We start from the raw sequence: 19246 nt of genomic DNA, 5'->3' as shown, positions 1-19246 counted from the left end.
AAATAAACATCTAGCTGACCTTTAGTACAATTTGTCATTAGCATAGTAAACATGATTGTTTCCAAACTAATAGAATTCAGCATTCAGGGTTATACAAATATACAAATACTGGTCTGTCCACAGCCACAGAAATGCACATATATATATATATATATATATATATATATACAAGTCAATTTAAACACAATAGTGTACTTCTCTTAGCTTAACTAATCTAATTGTCTGGCTTTGTACAAAAGCCTTCCTTGGTGATGAAGCTTCAAGATGCCTCCTGTTTGTAGAAACTAGTAGTAAGCATTGCTCAGGTGTGATTTTGGCCCATGCTTCCGCACAAACACTCTTCAAATCTTGAAAGTCCCGTGGGCTCTTTCTATGACCTCTGAGTTTCAGTTCCTTCCATACATTTTCTATTGGATTCAGGTCAGGTGATTGGCTGGGCAATACTAGCAGCTTTATTTTCTTTCTCTGAAACCAATGGAGAGTTTATTTGGGTGTTTGTTTGGGATCATTGTGTTGCTGAAATGTCCACCCTCATTTCAACTTGATCATCCTGGTAGATGGCAGCAGAATTTTATTAAGAATGTCTCGGTACATCAATGCATTCATCCTTCCTTCAATAATATTCTGTGGATGTCGCTTGTACAAATTTTCTGTCTTTTTATGCAATCCCAGACTCAATGATGCTGAGATCAAAGCTCTGTGGGGGCCATAACATCACTTCCAGGATTCCTTATTCTTATTTATGCTGAAGATTAATTTTAATGACATTCGGTATATGTTTGGGGTCGATTTCCTGTTGCAAAATAAATTTGGCGCCAATGAAACGCCTCCCTGATGATAATGTATGATGGATAAGTATCTGCTTGTATTTCTCAACATTGAGGACACCATTAAGCCTAACCAAATCCCCAACTTTATTTGCTGAAATGTGGCCCAAAACTTGCAATGAACCTCCACCATGCTTCACTGTTCCTGCAGACACTCATTATTGTATCACTCTCTAGCCCTGCTGCAAACAAACTGCCTTTTGTTACAGTCAAATATTTAATTTTTTGATTTGTCGGTACAGAGCACCTGCTGCCATTTTTCTGCTCCCCATTTCCTATGTTTTCATGCACAGATGAGTTGCTTGGCCTTATTTCCAAGTTGAAGGTATGTTTTTTGGCCGCAATTCTTCCATGAAGACCACTATTTTCCAGACTTCTCCAAACAGTAGATGGGTGTAGCTGGTTCCCATTTTGTTGCTGCCAGTTTTGAGCTGATGGCATTGCTGGACACCTTCTGTTTTGGAACAGAAGAAAACATGTTGAGTCTTCCATCTGTTGTACTAATTTACACTGGCCGACCACTGCATCTATGGTCCTCAATGTTGCTCATTTCTTCACTGCTGAGAAAAGCAGGAAGACACTTATCCATCATGCAGTACCATCAGGGAGGCATCTGATTGGCTCCAAATGTATTCTGCAGCAGGAAAATGATCCAAAACACACAGCCAATGTCATTAAGAACCATCTTTAGTGTAAATGAGTCGCCCCCTGGGCCGTGGGGCACTCGGAACCGGGCTTCAGTGTGATGATGGGGGTAGTAGTGGCAACCCGATCCCGTGGCTCAGGGTGGTCAGTGGTCAGACCAAATGCTGTGGCAGTGTATTTGTAGGTTTTGAATGTCCGACTACGCCACCCGTGGATTGCGGTCAGGGATGACCGCCGCTGCAAGGCAGACCGCTGAGGCTGGTGTTGGTGTGCAGCAGAGGGATAGGACAACTCCCCACGGGAAGAGTATAGCCTCAGGGCAGTGTAATAGGATGCTGGGGGTGATGGTGCAGGCGCAGCAGAAATCACACAGAGTCAGTGATGCAGTCCAGGGTCTTTTACTCACTGTTGTTATCCGAGTCACTTCTGCCGGCAATGACTGCCCAAGCCGTGCTGCGTCCACTAGGTGAGGAGCTCGGTCAACCCCCAGGCAATTCAGGAGTATGGCACAGGACCCCCCTTTATCCTTCCTCTGGCCTCTCATGCCCCACCAGTGACCACACTTCTGTCCAGCTGCCTCGGGCCTTCTCTTGGTGAAACCTGTCGCCGGTTTCCCTGACCCTATGTGGTGCCTTCCTAGTGGGTGTGGCAGGGGGTCGCACCAATAGATGATCACGACCTCCGGTCTTTGGCTGAGGGATAATTTACCTCCACCAACTTGGGAATCCGGTACCCTTATTCTGCCTGACCCTTCACCCGATATCTCTTGGGTTCTTAGGGTCCCTTCTGCCTTCTTGTTTCTGGAGACTTTCTACTCCTCTTTCTCTCCACCTTTCTTCCTTCTCCTTCTCCTCTTCTCCCTTCTGGCTCCGGCCTTCACCCTAGGCCTGCCTCGTGGTGCTGAGCTCAGGCTGAGCCACAGCTCCCTGTCAGCCCTCTCTGGCTGAACTCCTTCTCTCTCTCAACTGACTCCTCTCCTAAGATGGCCCTCACCTTTTATCTGTTTCACTGTGTCTGAGCTCAGGTGACCTGCAACCAATGAGCTCCTTCCTATGCTCCAGAAACCGTCCCCTTCTGCTCCTACATCACAGGGTTCTCTCCCCCCTCCCCACTCCAGCCAGGGACATGGTCAGTTGTGCCTGCATATATATAAATGGGAGCACCGTCGAGCTGTCCCCCGGAAATGGGGTGAGTGTGTGTATGCAGATACTGAGCCCTGGTCCATACTCCATCCTTACCTGGGAGTGAAATATCACACCTCTGGTTGAGGTGCAATACCCCTGTAGCAACCGAACCCTTGGGGCGCTACATAAAGAACAACAAGGAGTTCTGGAAATGATGATATGGCCCAGCAGTGACCTGATTTCAACATCATTGAGTCTGTCTGAGATTACATAAAGAGAGAGCTGGAGATGCACAAGTCTACATCCAGAGAATATCAGTGGTTAGTTCTCCAAGATGTTTAGAACAACCTACCTCCTGAGTTCCTTCAAAAATTCTGTACAAGTACCTAGAGGCACTGATGATGGCAAAAAGGCAGTCACAAAAATTTTGATTTAATTTCAATTTTTTATTTGTTCATTCACTTTACATTTTGTTAAATGATAAAAATAACTTCTCTTTTTTATGGCATTGTTGTTGTGCAGCATCTTTTCCACAGCTTTTTTCTATTAGTACCACTTACTTTTCCAGCCTTTTGTTTGTCTAAATTAGTTAATTTTTTTAAATGAAATGGAAAAATGTCCAACGTTCACATTGATTTGTGGTCTCAGTTCTGTTGGGAATAAAATATGGCTAAAAGAGATTTCTGAATCCTTGTATACTTGTTTTACTTACATTTTACACTCCATCTTAACTTTATTGGAATTGGGGTTGTAAATAAAACTGTAATTTTACCACTGTTTTTTAGAACTTTAACTTTTACTCTATTCACTGTGCTGCACAAATAAAATGTTAACTTTATTTTGTAGTTCAGTATGACTACGGCGATACCACATTTATATAGTACAATAACTACACACTGTAAAAAGATTACTTGTTTTTGTGTCACCATATTCTGTCGCCATTTTTCGTCAGTGCAACTATATAGGACTTGTTTTTTGTAGTTTTCATAAGCACCATTTTGTGATAAATGCAAGTTTTGATCACTTTTTGTTCATCTCTTTGGTAAGAAAAAAAAAGAACAAAAAAAACCTGCAAATTCATTTTATTTGTTTAAAGTGATGTTATCTGTACCAAATTTATGTGGTTTTAGGTTTTGCCTCTTTTGTGCAAAAAAATGACTTTGTGCAAAACAATTACTTAAAAGAAAAATCTTTTTTTTTTCATGGTAAACTAAAACTTTTTTATTTTTGTGTAGAGAAAGTTGTTTCTGTTTCAGGGTTTGTCTTTTTGCAGGACAAGTTGTACTTTTACTGATACCATTTTACGGTACATAGGACTTTTTGATCACCTTTTAATTCATTTTTTGGTAGGTGGCATGAAGAAAAAGTAATTCAAACGTTAACTTTATTCGCTGTGTAAATACAGTAACGGTGATACCCAATTTCTATATATATTTTTCATTTCACTACTTTTGCATGAAACTTTTTTTTACGCCATTCATCGTGGGGGATAGCCTACCAGGCCTCACCATCAGGGGAATCTAATAGGCTGAGGTTTTTGGTAGACAAGGAGGCCATTGTTAGACCTCCTTGTTATTATAGCAACCATCAGCATGCCAGAATCTCCCTCTGTTAAACTCCTCACCACTGAAACTACTGACAGTGGCATCTGAGGAGTTGTAGTGTTGGGTCCTAGCACATGCAGCAGGTGTTCAGCTGTGTACAACAGCCGGCTCCAGCTGTGGATGGCACAGATGTAAAGTGTCCAAGAGCGGTAGTTGGCACCGAGCTGCTGTCCGGTTGCGCTCTGGCACTTCACAGACAATGGTTGTCCCAGTTCCAGTGTGCTGTAGGGTCCATCACACGCACTTGTAGACTGCAGGCCTATGCTGCTTTCAGGAGCTGCCGCGCAAAATGCATAGGACACCAAGTTCTTTGTAACAGTCAAACTTTTACTAAACAGTCCAAGTTCATCCGGTGGTCACGAGTGGGATAGGGCACAGCAATTCGCACTTTCTTCCTTCCTCAGTACAACTCCTCTTCTTGCCACCCATTTGTTCTTTACTATTCCCAAGCCCGCTGACTCCTTCAGCCTCAGGGATTCATTGTCCACTCCGGCAGTGCACCAGGGATCGCCACCTGCCCCCAGAGTAATTCCACGTCCACCGACTTTGTGATGTCAGAAGACCATCCCCACTCCGTGGTACCTGACCCGAGCCCTAGGCTCCAGATGCTGTTGGAATGTCCATCAGGTAACTCCATTTGGCCTCCCACTGCCTCGAACGTTTGGTCCATGCTGCCCCTAGCATCCCATCGCGCCTGAACTTGAACTCCACTATACACTTTACTGGCTGACACTGAACTTCCTCTAACCAGGAAGTGCCCCCCTTTTATCAGCACTTGTGCCCACCCACTGGAAAATCCTATTCTTACCCATTTCCTACCTTTCATGCTAAACCTACTTATTCTATATCCTATGCTGTCCTAAGCTTATCCTTATGCTATACTCACATTATGCATTAAACACCTTATATACTGCACATCACCATAATACATTACATTAGACACACGTTACTTTTACATATTAAACCACATGACGGTATTCACATAGTGCATTTCCTTCCAGAGTTACTTTTTTCAGGTGCACTAATGGAACAGAAAAAAAAGAACCTAAAACGGTAATGTGAACTCAGCATTAGTGGATCTGAGCTGGAATACCAAGAACAAATTAGTCCAAAAGTTTCGTCATGCATGACAAATAATGAAGCCAATCCAGTGATTTGCTGAAGTGCCGTACCAGCTTCACTGCGCATGCGCTATGATGAGCTGCTCCCCGCGCGTGCGCAGTGAGGCTGTGAAGTTACCAGTTTCACTGCGCATTTTAAATGAAAAAAGCATGTTAGTGATGCACATTGCACATTGCATCACTAACAACACTATGGGGGCAGTGGTCATAGTAGCTAGGACATGACAAGTTCCCTTTAAGTGTCAATGAGAACTTTAATCAAGTTTAAAGTACCTTTATTAAAATGTATGTCTACTATTCTGTGCTGATATTTTGGGGAATATTTAAACAGAAGCACTGTGTTGTGTTCCCCTAGTGACAGAGCACCACGAGTGGGAGCTAACTGCATAACTGCATATGACATTTTCAGCTGATGTTGATCTCCATGGAGCTGTATTAATCTGTACGCACTCAGCTCTTCTTGGTCAGCGTCACTCTAAGCATTGAAAGTAGTGATGAGTGAGTATGTTCGGTTAATTCTTTCGGCGAGTACAGAGTATCTTCAGCGTACTCGGTGATATGTTTGAATCACTCCCATGTGCATGATTTGCGACTGTTTGATAGCTTTAATAAATGTGAGGAATGCGAAAGAAACAAGCATTCCTCACATGTATTAAAGCTGTCAGACAGTCGCAAATCATGCACATGGGAGCGATTCAACCATATCACCCAGCAGCTGTAAATACTCGGAGCTCGGCCCGAGCATACTCGGCGAAAGAGTTAACCGAACATACTCACTCATCACTAATTGAAAGTGGTAATAAAATAGTAAAATAGTAAGTAGTAAAATAATGGCAAATATTTACTATGCAATGTACATCGTTTTATAGGCTGCACAGTGTATACGTCAATCATAGCGTAACTATCCATCCAGAAGGTGTAGACTGTGGTGAAATTGCTGAAATGACAGTTTCACCCCAGTCTCCCCTTGAGCAATCTTTACTCCATATGGCCAATATTAAATACATTTTTTGGAAGATTGATAGCGTCCATCGAGGCACAGGTTTATGCAGCAGGATTTTCTCCTGTAACTAACACCATAGGAGCTGTCTAGTTCGATAACATTAATTTTAGATGTGTTAATTTTTTTATTTTAAATTATTGCAACATTTATATGCTAAGAACTCAAAAGTGCTTATATTTTAGAAGTCATTATTTTGACTCCATGTACATGTCAGTTTCTCACGTACGAAAAAAACGGACTTATTATTTTGATCAGACTCTTATCAGCGTTTGATCCGAGTGTCATCAGCTTTTCTCATACGTGGAGGAAACAAAAAGTGTTTCTTCGCCTTCTCCTATGTGACAGTCTGAAAATTAGACCCATAGACTTGCATTGCCGATTTTGATCCGACACTTGAGATATGTCTAAGTGATTTTCCACGAAAAATAATGGACATGTGAATGGCCCCATAGACTATCACAGGGATGAGCACTATTCCTGAAAATCATGGTACGAGATGTGTGAATGAGGCTTTATGCAGCATTTATTCTTCTTTGAATTAAAAGTAACTTTTGCGCTTCGATAGTTAAGAATTTCAGTTTAGTAGTGATAAATATATACTTTTATTTATGAAGGTGCCATTTGCTCCGCTTCTTGCCCTATGCTCAAACCAGGTAAGTGTTTCCTGTGTCATCAGTGATGGTTGAAAAGGAGGCTGGATGATTTCAATAGCAATGCCAGCCTCCTTCTCTTTCACAGCCAATGCATAGACAGAGGAGGGGGCTGGCTCAGGTATTAAAGTCAGCAGTTAGCCAGCCCCTTCATGATTTCAATAGCAATGCCAGCCTCCTTCTCTTTTAAAGCCGATGCATAGACAGAGGAGGGGGCTGGCTCAGGTATTGAAGGTCACAGTTAGCCAGCCCATTCATGTTTTCAATAGCAATGCCAGCCTCCTTCTCTTCCACAGCCGATGCATAGACAGAGGTGGGGGATGGCTCAGGTATTGAAGGCAGCAGTTAGCCAGCCCCTTCATGATTTCAATAGCAATGCCAGCCTCCTTCTCTTTCACAGTCGATGCATAGACAGAGGTGGGGGATGGCTCAGGTATTGAAGTCGGCAGTTAGCCAGCCCCTTCATGATTTCAATAGCAATGCCAGCCTCCTTCTCTTTCACAGCTGATGCATAGACAGAGGTGGGGGATGGCTCAGGTATTGAAGTCAGCAGTTAGCCAGCCCCTTCATGATTTCAATAGCAATGCCAGCCTCCTTCTCTTTCACAGTCGATGCATAGACAGAGGTGGGGGATGGCTCAGGTATTGAAGTCGGCAGTTAGCCAGCCCCTTCATGATTTCAATAGCAATGCCAGCCTCCTTCTCTTTCACAGTTGATGCATAGACAGAGGTGGGGGATGGCTCAGGTATTGAAGTCGGCAGTTAGCCAGCCCCTTCATGATTTCAATAGCAATGCCAGCCTTCTTCTCTTTCACAGTTGATGCATAGACAGAGGAGGGGGCTGGCTAAGGTATTCAAGGCAGCAGTTAGCCAGCCCCTTCACACACGGCACTGATCACATTCCGACAATGGAAACATTTTCAAGTGTTGGGGGCTCAAATTGGCACAGACCGGCCAGCCAGGAACTGAAGATCATAGCAACTTTGAAAGTAATTGTATATTTGAAAATTCTTTTTTATTATGAAAACATCTAAAAGTATTTTTATACAAATAGAAAACCTGTTTAAATATTTGAAAATATTTTCTATGCATCACAATGAAGAAGTATTTACCAGAACTCTGGAAATCCATGTAGAAGTAACATAAGGGGTTTTCCTCGCTCTCCGGCAGCAACGTAGTGGAATCGTAATCCGGAATCCTGTAGATTTATTATACAGATGTTAGTCACGAGGAAGGAAGGTGCACAACGGATTACAACTATCAAGTGCAATATGTGTTCATTAAAAGTGGAAAAAAAACAGAGTATGGGCTAAAGCTCCGGGCACATGGCTATATTAAGGCACAGTGCAGGGGATAGAGTCATAAAGCCTGGGATGAGATCTGACCTTTTCTTAGGCATTAAATATACACTGTTCACATCTGAGCTCTGTAGCAGATTCAGTAAAAAGTACAGGATGAAATTTTTGTACAGTAAAGTACGAGTCTCCATGATGGAAATCCGACAATCCCATCAAAGTCAACCTTGACCTCGTCTATGGAAGGGGTTGTCTAATGGAAACAATACCTGGCCATTCGCCCCAATGTGTTATATAGAGACTGAGACCCCCTGTATGAGCCAGAACGCTGAGCCATCCTTGATTGGGCTGAATAGCTGCACTACAGTAAAACTAATTTCTGGCTGGCCACAGCTTCCCCAGGCAAAATCAGATGAGAGGTGCGGACTTTGATGAGGCAACCTTTTTAACTCCTTAAAGAGGTTGTCCAATAAATACAAATGATCACCCATTCACAGATAGGTGATAATTTGCCGACCTCCGGGACCTGCACCAATCGAAAAAAAACAGTACATTTTTATCCCCAACTGGGCACTTTTATCCCCATTAGAATAGAGGGGCAGTGCACATGCCCAACGGCCGCTCCATTAATTCTCTATGAAGTTGTCGGAAAAAGCTGAGCGCAGCACTTGGCAGCCCCATAGGAAATGAATGGAGCATTGGTTCGCAGCCCCTGGGGATTGAACACATGCACTGCTGCTCCATTCTGATGGAGATAAAGTGCCCGATCTACCAATCAGTGCGGGTCCCAGACGTCAGATCGCCACTGATCTTTGAATATGTGATAACTTGTTTTTATTAGACACACCCTTTAAAAATTGTTATGCACACGCCCGGGCTAAGCGGCGTGTGCGAGTGATTGGTAGTGATTCCACTGGACCGTGCCGGAGAGTGAATGCCTGGAGGGGCGTGACTAAGTATTCACCCGATCCGACCAGGGTCGCACGACGGCATACGACGCCAGTGCACCAAGGAGGAACCGAGCAGAGGGACCAGGTGCTACTCCAGGACAGACCCCGGACACGGCTGTTGACCCACACAGGGGAATACAGGAACAGGCTGGTAGGCTGGCACACAGACTGGTGGGTATAGGCAGGCACGACTGGTATGCAGGCAGGCGGGTATGCAGGCAGGAGGGTAAAGGCAAGCACAGCTAGAGTGCAGACAGGGAGGCACTAGCAGGTAGGAACACAGGCGGGATAGGACCCAGTACACACCGGGACACAGGAACAATACAGGCAAAGGGGTACAGGCAAGCACGGCTAGAGTGCAGACAAGGCAGAGCAGGGAGGACAGGGCTCTGTTCACACGGAACAGACAGGAAGGGAAAGGCAGAGCCAGACACCCACAGGGTACTTGCAGTGAAGTAGCGAGTGGACCACAAACTCACAAACGGGAGTACAGAGACAACTGGCAGGAGTTAGGTACGAGTTCAGACTCTGCAGAAAAAGGAAGGGAACGGACATAGAGGCAAAAACAGGTAAAGGATAGGAGAGAGTTCAGACTGGAACTGAGTGTACGGAGGAGACCGACACTGCAGCGGGATACAGGAGCGGGTCTGGGAATACTGCCCCCAGAGAGGCGGGACGAACAGGCAAGGAGCGTGTTCAGACAGGACAGACAAGATACAGGAGCGGGTCTAGGTAATCGGCCCCTAGAAGGCAGGAGGAACAGGCTAGGAGCGTGTTCAGACAGGACAGACAAGAGAACACAGAAAGGACTCAGTTCAGACACGGGAACTAATACCGAAAAGCAGGAGACATACAGGACTCAGTTCAGACACGGGAGCTGATACCGCAAAGCAGGAGACATACAGGACTCAGTTCAGACACGGGAGCTGATACCGCAAAGCAGAAGACATACAGGACTCAGTTCAGACAGGCCTGGAAATACAGCCTCCAGGAAAGGCAGACAAGGAAACAAAGAACGGGACCTGGCACCTTCAGAGTGCAAGCACACACTGAAGGAAACACTATGCTCAGGCAGGGATAGAAGGGAGCTGCTGAGCTATATACCAAGTGACAGACAGCAATAGGCTGAGGACGCACAAGGGGTGTGACCCACAGCAGGTACAAAAGGCAGGAAGTGATCGGGCGCCGCCCTTAAGCAGCAGAAACAGACACAAACAGACAGCATGGAGGGAAGCCAGAGAGACATTCTGGACAGGAGATCAAGTGCGCCCTCTTGCACAGTGGGAGATGGACCACCATGCAAGGACGCCGCCAGGTATGTTACAGTACCTCCCCCCTTACGCCCCCTCTTCTTCAGGCCTGCCAGAATCTTCCGCAGGGAATTCGAGGGCCAGTCGTTCACTGGGTTGGAGGGGAACAGAGACTTAAGGGTAATCTCTGCTTCGAGGTACATCTTGTCAAGCTCACAGGAAGAAATAGACGGGTTATCAGGTACATAATGAGGAAAAGTCACTGTCTCTTTGTTATCTGGTGGTATCCCGGAGGATTCAGGAAACAACTGGAGGTCCTCCGCCGGGTCAGAAGAGTGCAGAGGCTCAGAGAAAACAACTGCTTCAGAGTACACTAGGTCGGACTCACTGGAGGAAGCAGGCGAGGTATCGGGTACCGAGTATAGGAAAGTCTCTGTCCATTCACCACCAGGTGGCACCCCGAAGGGTTCTGGAGACAGCTGGCGGTCCTCCGCCTGGTCAGAGGGGTGTAGAGACTCACGGGTAACCTCTGCTTCAGAGTACACTAGGTCGGACTCACTGGACGAAGCAAGCGAGGTATCAGATCCAGGATATAGGAAAGTCTCTGTCCATTCACCACCAGGTGGCACCCCGAAGGATTCTGAACACAACTGGAGGTCCTCCGCCTGGTCGGAGGGGTGTAGAGACTCAGGAGTAACCTCTGCTTCGGAGTACACTAAGTTGGACTCACTGGACGAAGCGAGCGAGGTATCAGGTACAGAGTATAGGAGAGTCTCTGTCCTTTCGCTACCAGGTAGCACCCCGAAGGGTTCAGGAGACAACTGGAGATCCTCCGCCTGGTCGGAGGGGTGTAGAGACTCGGAGGTAACTACCACTTTGGGGTACCCATTGTCAGGCTCACAGGACGAAGCGGACAAAGTATTGAGTACCGGGTGTAGAGAAGTCTCTCTCCATTTGTCATTGTTAGAACCTTGCTGTTAGTTTTTTTTTCCTTTGCTGGTCACATGACCTTGTTGGCCTATTTAATCCTGCTCCGCCCTTCTGGCTTGGCTGGACTTCATTGTATATCTACTTTCTAGCTAGCCTGTGCTCTGTATCTAACTCTGTTAGTTTGCTTGGTCTACGGACCTCTAGGTTCTATCTATTTTGTTTGTTCGTCTGTCTGCTACTATTTCTGTTAGGAGGTGTCCCATATTCCTCCCAGTCCTTAGTACTTGTAGGGATTCCCTCCCCAAATCTTTAGGTCTCCGTACAGACTAGATTAGGACTTTAGCAGGTCTGATCGCAGGATCAGGTTCCCTGTTACATCGTAGGGATTCAGCTGAGTCTTATAGTAGGGACAGATCTCCTCTCTTTCCTTAGCTTTGGTAGCAGAACATAACAGTAAGTCCAGCCTGTAAATTCTCTAAGGAAAGATTTTTTTTTTGTTCCATCATGGTGTCGGTTCAGGATTTGGCTAAACACCTGCAGGGACTCTCTCTGGAAGTGGCCGAGCTCCGTCAGCACGTGAGTAACTGTCCTGGAGCATATTTCTTGGAGCCTAAGGTATGTTTGCCGGATTTATTTTTTGGTGAACACCGAGAATTTTTTTCATTTAAAAATGCTTGCTTATTGTATTTTCGTTTGAGACCCAAGTCCTCTGGGGATGAATCCCAGCGCGTAGGGTTCATAATGTCACTTTTGCGCAAAGAGCCTCAGGAGTGGGCCTTTTCTTTGCAACCTAGTGATACATGCTTCAGATCAGTGGATAGTTTTTTTTCTGCTTTAGGACTATTATATGATGATCCTGACCGTGTGGCATCAGCTGAGACTGAGTTGAGACGTTTAAAACAAGGGTCAGGTAATATGGAAAAATATTGTACACATTTTCGTCGTTGGTCCACTCAAACAGGGTGGAACGATTCTGCTCTGAAAAGTCTATTTCTTGCTGGGCTCAGTGAAAAGGTTAAAGACCTGCTAATTGCTTATCCTACACCTGAGGATTTGCAACAGGCTATGCAATTAGCTATACGGGTGGACAGAAGACTGCGTGCTAGGGTTAATGAGAGCAAATCCTCTGCTATGTCAGTTTCTGGTTATGATAATGTGTGTACTAACAGTGGTGAACCGATGGAGATTGGATCGGTGGCACCTCGCTCTCAAGAAAAACACCGTCGTTTTTCAGAAGGCTTGTGTTTCTATTGCGGGAAATCTGGTCATTTGATTAAAGGCTGTGAGCTTCGTATGAAGAAAGAAAAAAAAATGGTCAGTCACGCCCGTATTGCCTGTTTAAATTCCAAGGGTATATTTTTAGCTGCTTCCACGATTGCTCAGGAAAAATTAATGGAATTTCGGGTGTTTGTTGATTGCGGGTCTACACTGAATGTTATTGATGGGGGATTCGTGGAAAAACTCAATTTAAAACCTGAACCTTTATCATCCCCCATTGCTGTGGTTTCTGTGGATGGCTCCCCTTTGAAGAATATTACTCTCAAGGTCAGTGAATTTCCTCTCACTATTAATGGTGTTCACCATGAGAAATTGGATTTGGTAGTGTTGAATAACTTGCCTTCTCCAGTAATATTGGGTTTGCCCTGGTTAAAATTTCACAATCCTGTACTGGATTGGTCTACCAGTGAAATTAAATCCTGGAGCCATAAATGTTATGACAAGTGTTGTAATGGGCGTATTGCAGCTTTGGATAGGGGAGAATTGCCTGTTCCTATTCAGGATTTTTGGAGAGTTTTTTCTGAGAAAGAATCGCAGGTTTTGCCTCCCCATAGAGACTATGATTGTTCTATTGAATTTGTCCCTGGAGCGACTCTTCCTAAAAGTCGTTTATTTAACCTTACTATTCCTGAGAGGAAGGCTTTGGAGGAATACATACAGACAAGTTTGGCCGCCGGTCACATTAGGCCCTCTAAGTCTCCTGTGGCGGTTGGATTTTTTTTTGTAAAAAAAAAGGACGGCGGTTTACGTCCTTGTCTGGATTTTCGTGAGATTAACAAAATTACGGTACGCAATCCTTACCCACTGCCATTGATTCCTGATCTGTTTAACCAGTTATTGGGGGCCAAGTGGTTCTCTAAAATTGACCTTAAGGGGGCATACAATCTGTTGCGCATGAAGGAGGGTGATGAATGGAAGACTGCTTTTAACACTCCTGTGGGTCATTTTGAGAATCTGGTTATGCCTTTTGGTCTTACTAATGCTCCTGCATTTTTTCAGAATCTGATTAATGACATCCTTAGACCTTTGATCGGTAAAAATGTGGTTGTGTATTTGGATGACATTTTGATTTATTCGCCAGATCTGGAGTCTCATTGGCGGAGCGTGCGTGAGGTATTACAGTTATTAATGGACAATTCGCTTTTTGCTAAGCTGGAGAAATGTGAGTTCGCTGTACAGAGAATTAGTTTTTTGGGCTACATTATCTCCAGCAAAGGTTTTGAGATGGATCCGGTTAAGGTTCAGGCTGTGCAGGAATGGCCTAGGCCTATTGGTTTGAAATCAATACAGAGGTTTTTGGGTTTCGCCAATTACTATAGAAAATTCATAAAAAATTTTTCTAGTATTGTCAAACCTCTGACTGATCTCACCAGGAAAGGTGCTGATGCGGTTCAGTGGTCTTCTGAGGCCATTGAAGCTTTTGTGTATCTCAAGGAGAGGTTCACCTCTGCTCCCATCCTTATGCAGCCTGATGTTACTAGGCCGTTTTTGGTTGAGGTTGATGCTTCCTCTGTGGGGGTTGGCGCAGTATTGTCGCAGGATAACGGGGATGGATTACATCCCTGTGCATTTTTTTCAAAAAAATTTTCGGAGACTGAATTGAATTACGATATTGGTAATCGGGAATTATTGGCTATTAAACTCGCATTTGAACACTGGCGCCACTTCTTGGAAGGTGCGGAATTTCCCGTTCAGGTTCTTACGGATCATAAAAATCTGATATATCTTGACGCTGCCAAGCGCCTGAATGCCCGTCAGGCTAGGTGGGCACTGTTTTTCTCGCGGTTTAATTTCTCCGTTACTTACATCCCTGGTACTAAGAATGTTAAGGCGGATGCCTTGTCTCGCAGTTTTTCTCCCATAGTCGGTGCTGAGAAAGAGGAAAACATTTTACAAGAAGGTGTTGTGATAGCTGCTTTAGACTCCGTTTTGGAAGATGAGATTCTTAAAGCTCAGGAGAATGCCCCATCTAACACTCCTCATGGGAGGTTGTTTGTGCCTGGGACCTTTAGGAGAGATTTGTTTGTTGAGTGTCACGAATCTCGGTTGGCAGGTCATCCCGGAATCTCTGAGACCAAGAGACTGGTGGGTCGCAGTTTTTGGTGGCCTGGATGGCAGAAGGAAGTCATTAAGTGGGTGCGCCAATGTACTATATGTGCTAGATCTAAGTCCTCACATACTCCTGCTGCGGGGTTGCTTTGTCCTTTGGAGGTCCCCAGTGCTCCTTGGACACATTTGGCTATGGACTTTATAACTGACCTTCCCCCCTCTGAGGGTTTTACTGTCATCTGGGTGGTCGTGGACCGTTTTAGCAAGATGTGTCACTTGGTTCCCTTCGTCAAACTGCCCTGCGCTAAAACTCTCGCTAAGGCCTTTGTCAAGGAAATTGTCAGACTTCATGGCGTTCCTACTGACATTGTTTCTGATAGGGGTCCTCAGTTCGTGGCTCGTTTTTGGCGTGCCTTTTGTGACAGGTTGGGAATTCATTTGTCGTTTTCGTCCGGATATCATCCTGAATCTAATGGCCAGACAGAAAGGAAAAACCAGGATGTTGAGCAGTTCTTGCGTTGTTTTGTGGCAGACAATCAAGAGGGGTGGTCTGAGTTTCTGCCACTTGCCGAATTTGCTCTGAACAATCATACATCTTCTTCTGCTGGTTGTTCGCCTTTTTTTTGTTGTTCTGGGAGACATCCGTCGTTTGGGTCGTTCTCCAAGTTGGGATCTGCCGTGCCTGAGGAGGAGAATTTTTCCGGTGATTTGGAAAGAGTTTGGACGGATGTGCGTGGTAATCTTCAGGAGGCCAACAGAAAATCTAAAGACTACTTTGATAGGAAACGACAGGAGGTTTTGTTCGCTGTTGGTGACATGGTTTGGTTGTCCTCTAGGAATCTGCGGTTGAGGATTCCTTCTAAGAAATTGGGTCCCAAGTTTGTAGGGCCCTTTAAGGTGCTTCAGGTTGTCAACCAATCTGCTGTTAGGTTGGAGGTTCCTACCTCCTGGAGAATTAATCCGGTCTTTCATGTCTCTCTGTTAAAAAAAGCTGTTGTGTCGGATGGTGACGCCTCTGCCTCTGTTCCTCCGGTGGTGGAGGACGGGGAATATGAAATTTCTCGCATCCTTGACTCTAGACGGTATAGAGGTAGTTTGCAGTATCTTGTGGCCTGGAAAGGTTTCGGACCCGAGGATAACTCTTGGGTGAGGTCAGATGATGTTTCCGCGTCCAGACTTATCAGAGCGTTTCACAGGAGATTTCCTGATAAGCCTGGTCCTAGGGGATCCGGAGGATCCTCTTAGAAGGGGGGGTACTGTTAGAACCTTGCTGTTAGTTTTTTTTTCCTTTGCTGGTCACATGACCTTGTTGGCCTATTTAATCCTGCTCCGCCCTTCTGGCTTGGCTGGACTTCATTGTATATCTACTTTCTAGCTAGCCTGTGCTCTGTATCTAACTCTGTTAGTTTGCTTGGTCTACGGACCTCTAGGTTCTATCTATTTTGTTTGTTCGTCTGTCTGCTACTATTTCTGTTAGGAGGTGTCCCATATTCCTCCCAGTCCTTAGTACTTGTAGGGATTCCCTCCCCAAATCTTTAGGTCTCCGTACAGACTAGATTAGGACTTTAGCAGGTCTGATCGCAGGATCAGGTTCCCTGTTACATCGTAGGGATTCAGCTGAGTCTTATAGTAGGGACAGATCTCCTCTCTTTCCTTAGCTTTGGTAGCAGAACATAACAGTCATCAAGTGGTATCCCGGAGGGTTCAGGAGGCAACAGGGGATCCTCCGCCAGGTAGTAGAGGTGCACAGACTCTGAGGTAACCACAGCTTTGGAGCATCCTTGGACATGCACACCGGTTAAAGAGAAAGAAGCATCTGATGCCGGGTGCAGGAAGTTCTCCTGTGTGGAGTCTGGATGGGCAGAAGTCTCTTCGGCCAGGAGAACTGGTGCACTACCCACGCACATTACCCATTGGGGTTTCTCCGGGATACAGGGAGATGAAGCTTCAGTAGGGACTTCAAGGTTGGGGTCAGGAGGTCTCAGGGAGGACAGACCCTGGCGTGACGGCTTGCCTCTAAGTCTAGCACGTCTGGACTGCCTCTTGAGGTTGAGAGAAGTATTCCGGAAAGCGTAGTCACCCTGTGAGGATTCTGGGTGGGCAGTAGTCTCATTGGGCTGGAGGACTATTGCGCTACCCACACACATTACCCGTCGGGGCTGCTCCGGGATATTGGGAAGTGAAGCTTCAGCAGGGGCTTCAGAGTTAGGGTCCTCGAAGACCATATGAAAGGCCACCAGGAAGGCCTGCAGGTCAAGGATGACAGGATCCCATGCTTCCCATAGGGGGGTGACCCATTTCAAGGCATCACCCGCTAGGTAGTCAATCATAAAGGCCACTTTAGCCCAATCGGAAGGAAAATAGAGAGGGTAGGCCTTAAAGTGTAGCATGCATTGCTCCACAAATGCACGACACTGTCTTGGATCCCCATAGTAACGTGGCGGATCCGCAGGAACGAGAGCTGATAGATCCATCTGGACGGGTGCGTAATTCGCCTGGAACTCAGCTAAAGGGGGAAAAAAATTTATTTATTTATTTTAATGCATGTATTCGCTGGAAAAACTTCTCAAAGAGCGAAGGCCGTGGGGCTCAACGGGAACCATGGCCTGAGCATGCTGTTATGCACACGCCCGGGCTAAGCGGCGTGTGCGAGTGATTGGTAGTGATTCCACTGGACCGTGCCGGAGAGTGAATGCCTGGAGGGGCGTGACTAAGTATTCACCCGATCCGACCAGGGTCGCACGACGGCATACGACGCCAGTGCACCAAGGAGGAACCGAGCAGAGGGACCAGGTGCTACTCCAGGACAGACCCCGGACACGGCTGTTGACCCACACAGGGGAATACAGGAACAGGCTGGTAGGCTGGCACACAGACTGGTGGGTATAGGCAGGCACGACTGGTATGCAGGCAGGCGGGTATGCAGGCAGGAGGGTAAAGGCAAGCACAGCTAGAGTGCAGACAGGGAGGCACTAGCAGGTAGGAACACAGGCGGGATAGGACCCAGTACACACCGGGACACAGGAACAATACAGGCAAAGGGGTACAGGCAAGCACGGCTAGAGTGCAGACAAGGCAGAGCAGGGAGGACAGGGCTCTGTTCACACGGAACAGACAGGAAGGGAAAGGCAGAGCCAGACACCCACAGGGTACTTGCAGTGAAGTAGCGAGTGGACCACAAACTCACAAACGGGAGTACAGAGACAACTGGCAGGAGTTAGGTACGAGTTCAGACTCTGCAGAAAAAGGAAGGGAACGGACATAGAGGCAAAAACAGGTAAAGGATAGGAGAGAGTTCAGACTGGAACTGAGTGTACGGAGGAGACCGACACTGCAGCGGGATACAGGAGCGGGTCTGGGAATACTGCCCCCAGAGAGGCGGGACGAACAGGCAAGGAGCGTGTTCAGACAGGACAGACAAGATACAGGAGCGGGTCTAGGTAATCGGCCCCTAGAAGGCAGGAGGAACAGGCTAGGAGCGTGTTCAGACAGGACAGACAAGAGAACACAGAAAGGACTCAGTTCAGACACGGGAACTAATACCGAAAAGCAGGAGACATACAGGACTCAGTTCAGACACGGGAGCTGATACCGCAAAGCAGGAGACATACAGGACTCAGTTCAGACACGGGAGCTGATACCGCAAAGCAGAAGACATACAGGACTCAGTTCAGACAGGCCTGGAAATACAGCCTCCAGGAAAGGCAGACAAGGAAACAAAGAACGGGACCTGGCACCTTCAGAGTGCAAGCACACACTGAAGGAAACACTATGCTCAGGCAGGGATAGAAGGGAGCTGCTGAGCTATATACCAAGTGACAGACAGCAATAGGCTGAGGACGCACAAGGGGTGTGACCCACAGCAGGTACAAAAGGCAGGAAGTGATCGGGCGCCGCCCTTAAGCAGCAGAAACAGACACAAACAGACAGCATGGAGGGAAGCCAGAGAGACATTCTGGACAGGAGATCAAGTGCGCCCTCTTGCACAGTGGGAGATGGACCACCATGCAAGGACGCCGCCAGGTATGTTACAAAAATGCAACTAGTTTCAGCTTTTTTAGCATTTTTTTATCACTGTTTTCCAAGACCCACAGTTGTTTAATTTTTCAATCGATGTAGCCATATTAGGACTTTTTTTGCAGCAACAAGTTGTATTTTTTATTAGTACTGTTCTTTTTTTTACAGTGTAGTAGAAGTGACATGTTAAGTTTATTCCACAGGGCAGTATGAATATAACAATACCACATTTCTATATATTTTTTATGTTTACTACTGTTGTGCAATAAAATCCATTTAAAGGAAATCTGTCACCAGGTTTTTGCTACCCCGTCTGAGAGCAGCATGATGTATTGGCAAAGATCCTGATTCCATCGATGTATCACTTACTGGGCTGCTTGCTGTAGTTTTGATAACATTTCTGTATAAACACTTGTTTGACTTTGTTTGCTCGTTGTGAGTTACGATTGCGTCGTTCATTGTTTATTTTATCCGCTAGTGCAAACAGACCCTTAGGTCACGGCC

The 19246-nt window shown here is 46.0% G+C and overlaps 1 protein-coding gene across 1 annotated transcript in view; it reads right to left on the bottom strand.

Moving 5' to 3' along the window:
- The window catches only part of EPHX4 (epoxide hydrolase 4), a 123151-nt gene that overhangs the window by 90121 nt on the left and 13784 nt on the right, over positions 1-19246 (bottom strand). Inside the window, exon 2 of the mRNA XM_073643187.1 lies at positions 8086-8171. Within this exon, the coding sequence (XP_073499288.1) occupies positions 8086-8171 (86 nt within the window). The remainder of the gene's footprint in view (positions 1-8085; positions 8172-19246) is intronic.

Source organism: Phyllobates terribilis, unplaced genomic scaffold, assembly GCF_046119375.1.
Source record: "Phyllobates terribilis strain yellow unplaced genomic scaffold, ASM4611937v1 Scaffold_8__6_contigs__length_399053987, whole genome shotgun sequence".
Lineage (NCBI taxonomy): Eukaryota > Metazoa > Chordata > Amphibia > Anura > Dendrobatidae > Phyllobates > Phyllobates terribilis.
The sequence above is the reverse complement of the archived record's forward strand: the minus strand, read 5'-3'. Positions and strand labels throughout refer to the sequence as shown.